General features: G+C 42.0%; 1 gene segment (V, D, J or C); it reads right to left on the minus strand.

The window, feature by feature from the left end:
* Positions 1-703: 703 nt before the first annotated feature.
* Positions 704-10,271, minus strand: LOC128647557 (immunoglobulin kappa variable 3-20-like). The segment is given in 3 exon segments: positions 704-767; positions 9,793-10,087; positions 10,218-10,271. Coding segments are annotated over 3 exon segments (408 nt in total).
* Between the last annotated feature and the right edge of the window lie 909 nt (positions 10,272-11,180).

An 11,180-nucleotide genomic window follows, 5' to 3' on the forward strand; every position in this document is an offset into this window, starting at 1 on the left:
CGAGTGGGGGTCTTGGGCCCCCCCTTTTTTTTTTCTTTGCCGCCACTCACGTACCAGTAAAAGACTTTACTTTGGGAGGCCTCTGGCCTATACTTGATGGACATAGTACTCATTGACCACACTGAAGGGGACACTGGCACCCATTTTTTATGTAATATATCTTGTTGAATCACCAACCCTCTTCTTTTACAGCTTAGCATCTACTCATCCATGGACATCCCCCGGTACAAGGGGTGAATGGACTCAGCCCGGACCAGGTCATTCTTAAAGTAAGGTGTGGAGGGTAGCTAAATCTAGCACCTCCTTTTTGGTTTACTTTGTTTGTATTGTCATTGTATTGTGCACCTATAATGGTTAGTGCATATAACAGGTTAAACTTGCTGTGTTATGTTTGTATTATTACTATAAAGCGCACTTACAATGGTTAGTCACTATGTTAGGTGACACTACAAGGCAAATTCGCACAAAACCCGCCCGCTGGTACCCCTACAGTGCCACCCCTCCCCAGACCACCGGGGACGATCATCACGAGTAATGGCACTAATTATCAGGGCCATGTGCTGAGTCAAACTGAATTGCCTCATTGCATAAATTTAGCGAGGGATGGCTGCGGGCTCCAGCCCAATTATAATTGGTCGCCTTATATGGATTGTCACCCACAACCCATGTTTGGTATGGTCTAAGCTACTCTGCTAACTCTTTATCAGCTCCAGATATTTCCACTTTTACGTTGGTGTCTCTTGCTCCCCCATATAAATGTTAATATACTCCAAGTTGACAATGTTTGTTGATGTCCTATTCCTAATTATTTGCTGGTATAATTGCTATGATGGATGTCTGCCCTTTCCTATGATTCCTCTTGCTCTTTGGAGTCATGCACCCAGTAAAAAGGACACTGTAATCTGATTCCCACAGATGGGGGTCTTAGGCCCCCCCTGTCTTTACCGCTATTCAAATACCAGTAAGGACTTTGCTTTGGGAGGCCTCTGTCCTATACTTGATGGACATAGAAATCATTGATCACACTGAAGGGGACACTGGCACCCATTTTTATCTAATAAATCTTGTTGTATTGCTAACCCTCTTCTTTTTCAGCCTAGCATCCACCCACCCATGGTCATCCCCCGGTACAAGGGGTGAATGGACTCAGCCCGGACCAGGTCATTTTTAAAGTAAGGTGTGGAGGGTAGCTAAGCCCAGCACCTCCTATTTGGTTTACTTTGTCTGTATTGTCAATATATTGTGCACCTATAATGGTCAGTGTATATAACAGGTTAAACTTGATGTGTTATATTTGTATTATTACTATATAGCGCACCTACATTGGTCAGTGATTATGTTAGGTGACACTAGAGGGTAAACTCCCTTAAAACCCACCTGCAGGTACCCTTATGGTGCCACCCCTCCCCGGACCCTCGGGGAGGACCATCACGAGTAAAGGTACTAATTGCCAGGGCCATGTGCTGAGTCAAACTAAATTACCTCACTGTCTAAATTTAGCGAGGGATGGCTGCGGGCTCCAGCCCAATTACAATTGGTCGCCTTATATAGATTGTCCTCCACAACCATGTTAGGTCTGGTCCAGGTTACTCTGCTAACTCTTCGTTAGATCCAGATATTTCCATCCTTACGTTGGTGTCCCTTGTTATTCCATATAACTGTTAATATACTCCAAGTTGAAAATTGTTTGATGATGTTCTATTTTTAATTGTTTGTTGGTATAATTGACCATTGCAAATGTTATACTATACACACTGGGTTTGCCCAATTGGGCCCACTGAGCCTCATGACGGCCGATATTTCTGTCCTATAACTCTCTGTGACGTCGGCACTCTCCCCCCACCTTTGAATCTGCTTTGGTCTCCACCCTTAAGTGCAGCACAACGCAGATATTGGCTGTGTTTTTTTTGTAGCACAGACCTCAGTTTTTATCTTATCTTTGAACACCCTTCACCTTTGTGTCTGAATATTAGACTCTACCCTCACACCCTGTAGGGGTCCACGGTCACTAGGTTCACTGACTGGCTTTTATCCCTGCCTTCCTCTTTACCCACCTCCTTTCTTTCTATAATCTCTGTCCTCTCCCCACCCTTCCCCTCCCTCCAAATTCCCCCTTTTTTTTTTTTTTTTTTTTTATTCCCCCATACCCCACTTGAATCATGGCCATCAAATTTGCCACACTAAACACCCAGGGATTAAATTCCCCTTCAAAAAGAAGCTTACTTCTTCGCTATTTACTCAAAAACAATGTTGGAGTGGCCTTTCTCCAAGAAACCCACTGGCCCCAGGGCTCCCCCTTTTTTCAGAATTCCAAAGTATACCTGACTTGTATATCCGCCTCTCACTCTACTAAAAAAAAGAGTGGAGTTGCCATCATGGTCCACAAGGCTATTGCATTTGCGGTTCAGCATGTGGAGCCAGATCCGGACAGGCGATATCTGATAGTGATCTGTACCATAGAAGGGGTTCAGTATACCCTGGTCTCTTTATATTCACCTAACGTTGGCCAGGTGGCCTTTCTCAAAAGGATTCTCCCCCTTGTTGAAAAAATCTGCAGAGGCACACTGTTATTTGGGGGGGATTTTAACTTAGTTTGGGATCCGATTCTCGATAGGAAATCCCCCAAGCATAAACCCCTTGATCCTGCTGTTAAGCGGGTTTCAAACCAGTTCAGAGCTTTAATGTATCAATATGATCTGTACAACGTCTGGCGATGTTTGTCCCCTTTGGAGAGGGACTTCACTTTCTACTCAAACCCACATTTAAGCTAAACCAGAATAGATTACCTGCTGTGCCGTTCCCCCTTCCTGGATAATTTATTGTGTCCCTCTATAGGGGTCTGCCCCTGGTCAGACCATGACATGGTCTCTGCCACTCTGTCTGACCCTCAAACCCATGGATTGCCATCCTTTTGTTGGAGGCTGCACCCGTCCCTGATCTCAGGACCAGCTAGTGTTGAAGTTTCCGGGGTCATTTCAGATTTCTTAAATATTAATGATAACAAACTGACGGATGACCCTGTGCTCTGGGCCACCCTGAAAGCCTTTATGAGGGGTCACTTCATGAAAAAGGCATCAGAGAGGTGAAAGCTCTCCGGCAAACCATTGGCACAGTTATACGCAGAGCTACGAGACATGGAAAGATTGAACAAGAATGGCCCCTCAAAACAAATAGCCGATCAAATTGCTGACATCAGATCCAGGATTAATGCGGCTGAGGAACTCAAAGTGCAGTCGAATCTTCTGTTACAAAAACAATTGTTTTATTACAAAGGCAATAGAGCCGATCGGCTCCTGGCTCATAAACTAAGATCCCGCACTCAGCAACGCCGAATTCCGGTAATTTAAACTCCTAAAGGAGCTGTGCAGGCACCCAAAGATATTGCCAATGCATTCGCACAGTATTACTCAGACTTATATAATCTTGATTCGTCTCTACACAATACCAAAGCCCCCATAGACCAAATTATACCGGTTCTTATCCTCGCTCTCACTCCCAGTTCTGCTGGAAATGGACGCCCAGAGTCTGGCCGACCCTGTCACCGAGGATGAACTGCTAAATGCGATTTCATCGCTCCAATTAGATAAAGCACCGGGACCAGATGGGTTTACCACTCTCTTCTACAAGACGTTTGCCCCGCAGTTAGTCCCTCTTTTAACTAGATTCTTCAACTTCACTTTTAATGCAGGTAACCTCCGCCCTGAATTTCTTGAAGCCTCCATTATAACTCTGCCCAAGGATGGTAAGGATCACACTAGGTGTGAAAATTACAGACCAATCTCTCTTATTAACGTCGACATAAAAATATATGCAAAAATACTGGCCACAAGATTGAATAGGTTTCTTCCTGACTTAATAAACCCAGACCAGGTGGGATTCATTCCGGGTAGACAGGGCCCGGACAACACGAGACGCCTGCTTAATATCTTCACGGAGGCCGCTGACATTGGGATCCCCCTCCTCGCCCTGTCTATGGACGCAGAAAAAGCGTTTGACAGGGTGAGGTGGGACTACATGTTCCAGACCTTGGGAGCGTTTGGGCTACCTGACTCCTTTATCACGGCGGTGAAATCACTATACTCTTGCCCCACGGCAAGAGTGAGGGGCTTGGGATTTTGCTCTGAAACTGTACAGATCGCGAACGGCACAAGGCAGGGGTGTCCTCTCTCTCCCCTCCTTTTTGCCTTGAGTATTGAACCGCTGGCTGCAGCCCTGCGAATTTCGGCCCAGGTCAAAGGCTTGACCCTGCATGATATCCCTCAGAAACTAGCCCTGTATGCAGATGATTTGACACTGTTTATCTCTGAACCACTTGAATCCCTTCCTGCTCTCTTCGACCTACTTCATAGCTTTGGTAGCATTTCTTATTACAAGCTGAACTTGAGCAAAACGGAAGCTTACCCCTTGAATTTACCAGACCATGAACTAAACTTACTAAAAAAAAAGTACCCCTTCCACTGGTCCAAACAAGGGTTAAACCACCTTGGAGTATTTTTCTCACACGAGATAAGTACAGTCTTAACGAAAAAATTTAATTCCCTCCTCTCCAGCCTCCAGATGGATTTGTGCTCCAGGAAATACGACAAAATCTCCTGGTTTGGGGGAATAGCTGCTGTCAAAATGATGCAACTCCCTAAGCTAACATACCTCTTCCGATGCTTACCTATAAAAGTCCCACCCTCATTATTGAATAAGTTTCAGGCGGTCCTCAACAGATATATTTGGAATGGGAAGAAGCCACGCATTGCGGCGTCCCTACTGCAACACCCTGTCCTGGCAGGGGGGCTGGGCCTCCCGAATGTTAGACTCTACTATGAGGCTGCATTACTAACCCACATTTCTGACTGGAACACAAAGGGGGTTCTCCCTCGCTGGATAGAGCTAGAACAGGCCTCCATACTGGCCAATATAACGCTCCTGGATCTGATCTGGATCCCAGCCCACTGTCTCTCAGAATATCCGATTCACAACAAGATCGTATTACACTGCAGCATCCGCCACTATAATTTAGTCTCCCCACATCCCTCACCCTTCCACTCTATGACGGGTCTCCTGCTTGGCCTACCCTACGCCTGTCAGGCCGCACATAGAGCATTGTCCTCTCTACAAGTTGTTGATTTCATCTCAGGAGAGGGTCGGGTGACGCCGGATGCATTAGCCCAACAACATGACATTCCACTTAAATTCAGGTTTGACCTGCTCAGACTCTCCTCTATACTCAAATCATGGGGTTTTCTGCATGGCCCCCACCGACCACTGACTCCTTGGGAAAGGAGACTATCCACGAACACCCAGCATTTATCCCCCCTGTCCTTCCACTATCAGATCCTGTTGGAAGCATCGGAACTTACCAAAACACGGCACATGGAGGAGTGGGAGAAGGACTGGGGTATAACACTATCCGCAGACGTATGGTCAGATGCAATACTACATACTAAAACATCTATTCATTGTATCACACTTTTCGAGCTGTTTTATAAGATTCTAACCAGATGGCACTATGTACCTTCCAAGATACATAAAATGTTTCCAAGCAGCTCGCCCCTCTGTTGGAGCGGTTGTCAAAGGATAGGTGATCCTCTCCATGTTTGGTGGACTTGTCCCGCCATTGCTCTATTGTGGCGCAAGACTGAAAATTTATGCCACTGCTTGGGCCTGGTTGACTCTCTACCCCCAGCAATGGCACTTGTTCATGCCGGTCTACACTATGCCCCCGCGCCGAGCCGCATCTTGCTCATAACTATCATGATGGCTGTTAAATTATCAATTGCAAGGAGCTGGAAGAAACCAGAGTGCCCCAGTTGGCAAGCCGTGGTTCGCCTCATCTACTATTTTCGCTCCATGGAAAGCTATGTATATGGCTCCCGACACCAAATTGATCTGTATGCTCTAATATGGGAGCCCTGGGACCACCTGGGTGAGGAGGCGATACTTGTGGTCTGAACGGGGGACAAGGGGTCCCACATTACTGATCTGCATTCCATAAGGATGCCCTACTGGATCCCCCTCCCCCCCCTCAAGACACCCCAGCCACACTACCTATGAACTTATTTATTTATTTATGTCTCTAAGACACTCCCCTCTCCCCTTTTTTTTTCCCTCTCCCCCTCCCTCCCCTCTCTGCCTTCCTCTCTCTTTCCCCTCTCCCCTTCCCCCTCCTCCTCCTTCTCGCCCTATTCTCCACAAACGCCAGTGTTCCCCCACATAGTCCCTCTCTCGTCAGCACGCTGACCAATAGAACCCAAGTTTTTCACTTTTTAATTCCGCGTGCGTTTTCCACCACTGTTCAGACACTCAGTTAATGTTATATTAAACTTATTAGACTTCTTAATATCATTGATTCCACTACTTGAGATGTACAATGGTGTTAGGTGAGAACCCTTATCTGTTATCTCTACTGCCTTTTTGGGGCAGGATTCTGTCAACAAACGGTTCTCTTTAAACGCTTGTGATCTAATTGTATTATTTGTACTCTGTAATGTTATTTATTCTTCAATAAAAAATATATTAAAAAAAAATAAAAATTGTGCTAAAAAATTAATTTTCTTCCAAAGATATGGTGAGTTCACGGGTTCATCTTAATTACTGTTGGGAATATCACTCGTCACCAGCAGGAGGAGGCAAAGAGCACCACAGTAAAAACTCTTTCCTACCCATAAACCCCAGTCATTCTCTTTGACTCTTGTGCATGGAGGAGGTGAAGTTTAGTGTGTAATTAAAATACGGCCAGATTACGAGTTTTGCGTTATGAGGGGTACGGTACTAACTTGCACGTTATTGTCACCGCTCACTTACCTACAGCGCTGGTATTACAAACCCTGCGTTAAAAGGCAAGAAGTGAGCGTAGAGCAAAATTGAGCTCCATACCGCACTCCAATACCAGCATTGCTTAAGTCAGCGGTGAGCTGGTTGTACGTTCTTGTGCATGATTTCCCCATAGACATCAATGGGGAGAGCCGGCTGAGAAAAAGTCTAACACCTGCCAAAAAGCAGCGTAAAGCTCAGTAACGCAGCCCCATTTATTCCTATGGGGAAACTACATTTATGTTTACACCTAACACCCTAACATGAACCCCGAGTCTAAACACATATATTCTTACACTTATTAACCCCTAATCTGCCGCCCCCAACGTCGCCACTATAATAAACATATTACCCCTAAACCGCTGTACTCCCACCTCGCAAACACTAGTTAAATATTATTAATCCCTAATCTGCTGTCCCTAACATCGCCGCCACCTACCTACATTTATTAACCCCTAATCTGCCGCCCCCAACGTCGCCGCCACTATATTATATTTATTAACCCCTAAACCTAAGTCTAACCCTAACCCTAACACCCCCTAACTTAAATATAATTAAAATAAATATAAATAAAACCTACAATTATTACATAAATTATTCCTATTTAAAACTAAATACTTACCTGTAAAATAAACCCTAAGCTAGCTATATAATAACTAATAGTTAAATTGTATCTAGCTTAGGGTTTATTTTTATTTTACATGCAAGCTTGTATTTATTTTAACTAGGTAGAATAGTTACTAAATAGTTATTATATATTTAATAACTACCTAGCTAAAATAAATGCAAATTTACATGTAAAATAAAACCTAACCTAAGTTACACTATCACCTAACATTACACTACAATTAAATAAATTCCCTAAATTAAATACAATTAATTAAATTAAATTAAATGCAATTAGCTAAATTACAAAAAAAAACCACTCAACTACAGATAATAAAAAACAAATTACAAGATCTTTAAACTAATTACACCTAATCTAATAGCCCTATCAAAATAAAAAGCCCCCCAAAATAAAAAACTAAACTACCAATAGCCCTTAAAAGGGCCTTTTGCTGGGCATTGCCCCAAATAAATCAGCTCTTTTACCTGAAAAAAAAATACAAACACCCCCCAACAGTAAAACCCACCACCCACACAACCAACCCCTCAAATAAAACCCTAACTAAAAAACCTAAGCTCCCCATTGCCCTGAAAAGGGCATTTGGATGGGCATTGCCCTTAAAAGGGCATTTAGCTCTATTGTAGCCCAAAGCCCTAACCTAAAAATAAAACCCACCCAATAAACTCTTAAAAAAAAACTAACACTAACCCCCTGAAGAACCACTTACAGTTTTGAAGATCTGACATCCATCCTCAATGAAGCCGGGAGAAATCCTCAACGAAGCCGGGAGAAGTCTTCATCCAAGCCGGGAAAAGTGGTCCTCCAGACGGTCAGAAGTCTTTATCCAGACGGCATCTTCTATCTTCATCCATCCGGCGTGGAGCAGGTCCATCTTCAAGACATCCGGCGCGGAGCATCCTCTTCCAACGATGACTACCCGACGAATGAAGGTACCTTTAAGGGACGTCATCCAAGATGGCGTCCCTTAAATTCCGATTGGCTGATAGAATTCTATCAGCCAATCAGAATTAAGGTTGAAAAAAATCCTATTGGCTGATGCCTATTAGTTATTTTGTAGCTAGCTTATGGTTTATTTTATAGGTAAGCAATTAGTTTTAAATAGGAATTATTTAGTTATTAATAGTAGGTTTTATTTAGATTTATTTTAATTATATTTAAGTTAGGCGGTGTTAGGGTTAGACTTAGGTTTAGGGGTTAATAAATTTAATATAGTGGCGGTGACATTGGGGGCAGCAGATTAGGGGTTAATAAATGTAGGTAGGTGGTGGCGATGTTAGGGGCGGCAGATTAGGGGTTCATAATATTTAAATAGTGTTTGAGATGCGGGAGTGTGGCAGTTTAGGGGTTAATATGTTTATTATAGTGGCAAGATGTCCGGAGCGGCAGATTAGGGGTTAATAACATTATGTAGGTGTCCGCGGTGTCAGGGGCGGCAGATTAGGGGTGTTAAGACTTGGGGTTTATGTTAGGGTGTTAGGTGTAAACATAAATTTTGTTTCCCCATAGGAATCAATGGGGCTGCGTTACTGAGCTTTATGCTGCTTTTTGGCAGGTGTTAGACTTTTTCTTAGCTTGCTCTCCCCATTGATGTCTATGGGGAAATCGTGCACGAGCACCTAAAACCAGTTCACCGCAGCTTTCAGCAGCGCTGGTATTGGAGTGCGGTATGGAGCTCAATTTTTTCTCCTCGCTCACTTTTTGCCTGTTAACGCCGGGTTTTTGTAAACCTGTAATACCAGCGCTGTAGGGAAGTGAGCGGTGCAATAACTTGCAAGTTAGCACCGCGTTGCTTAAAATGCAAAACTCGTAATCTAGCCAAAGGTATATTACATTAAATAAGCTTTTACAATATTAGTAGCAAGTATAAAAGGGCATGTACTGTATAATGTTCCTTTAAAGGGACAATATACCCAAACATTTTCATTCATGATTAAGGTAGAGAATATAACTTTAAACAACATTCCAATTTACTTCTATTACCTAATTTGCTTTACGCTTTAGATATACTTTAATGGAGAAATAGCAATGCACACAGTGAACCAATCACAGGAGGCATCTATGTGCAGCTACCAATCAGCAGCTACTAAGCATATCTAGATATGCTTTTCAGCAAAGAATATCAAGAGAATGAAGCAAAATAGATAATAGAAGTAAATTAAAAAGTTGTTTATAATTGTATGCTCTTTCTAAATCATGAAAGAAAAAATTTGAGTTGTATGTCCCTTTAACATTTGTATAATCATAATACTGTATTTATTTAATTCACTTGCACACACTGATAGAACCACTAGATGGCACTGTTAGCGAACTGGACAAACAAAGATAACAGGTTTTTGTACAGCTCTCAATCACTGTGAGACTTGCTGCCCCAGTAGTACTGACAGTAATAATCTGCTGCATCTTCTGCTTGCACTCTGCTGATTGTGAGAGTGTAATCAGTACCAGACCCACTGCCACTGAACCTGTCTGGGGTCCCTGTGTATTTGTTGCTTGTACCATAGATAAGAAGTTTGGGAGCTTGTCCTGGTTTCTGTTGGTACCAGTGCAAGTAGCTGCTGCTAACAGTACTAGGGGTTTTACATTTGATGGTGACACTTTCTCCTGGTGACACAGTGAAAGAATCTGGTGGACCGGACACAATCTGTCCCCAGGACCCTGAAGTTTGGAAAATAAACATTTATAAGGATTTCATTATAATCTAAAAAATAAACATTTTTAGATCAGATGTATACAACAAAACAAAACAAAACATACAACAAAACAACTGAAAAAAAAAACATTTTACCTTGGATAAAAAGCAACAATAAACTCAGCAGATAACTTTGTGAAATCATCTTTGTGTTTGTGTTGTCACAGATACAGACTCTTAGATTTATGTGGTACAGTTTAATAAATGCATCATCTCAGTCTATGAAGGAAATGACGGGCAATGCAAAACAGGGCAATGCAAATAATGTGACATCAGATCTCATTCCATTGTCTGATTTTTATTTATAAGTGTGTTATATATTCTTTTAATTTATTAAGATCTGATTGCATAAACTGCTGCATAACATTCATTTTGTCCTGTTCTGAAAGGATTTGGTGTCACTTTTCACTATTATTTGTTTGTGAAACATATAGGTTTTCTCTTTTTAAATCTCAAAATCTACTAAACCTGCTAACTATTAGTGATTTTTTTTTTTTTATTACACCATAATTCCTAGTTACACAATTTGATGTACCACTAACGTGTTTTCATTGTTGGTAGAAACACTTTGAGATGTTAATATAAAATGATAAACCATATACATTAATACAATGCTGGAATATACTTTAATTATTTAATTTGTCCCCTTTTCCTGTAGTTCCATTCTGAAATTGTGAGCTTTTCAGTTACTGTTATATTCCACACCGCCATTGACTGCACACTCTAGTTAAATATTTATAACTGTCCCTGATTAGCCACAGCAGAGAAGGTAACCTAAGTTACAACATGGCACTTCCCATTCTTTTATAGACACTAAAACTTTACACTTACTTTGTCAATATTTAAACAGCTTATGAAAATTTAAAAATAAATCTACATGTTATTCTCTGACTAATCTTTTCTTTGGATGCTTCATTCTATCTAGCATTTATTTAATTTAGAATGTCCCTTTAAGTAACAAAGGTGAGCAACAACTCGTCAGTAATTAATATCTTGTCTAAAAATAAACAAAAATACAATTTATTCATTTCAGACATTTATGACTGTGCTGTACGCTGG

This window comes from Bombina bombina, chromosome 2 (genome assembly GCF_027579735.1).
Source record: "Bombina bombina isolate aBomBom1 chromosome 2, aBomBom1.pri, whole genome shotgun sequence".
NCBI classification, from domain to species: Eukaryota; Metazoa; Chordata; class Amphibia; order Anura; family Bombinatoridae; genus Bombina; species Bombina bombina.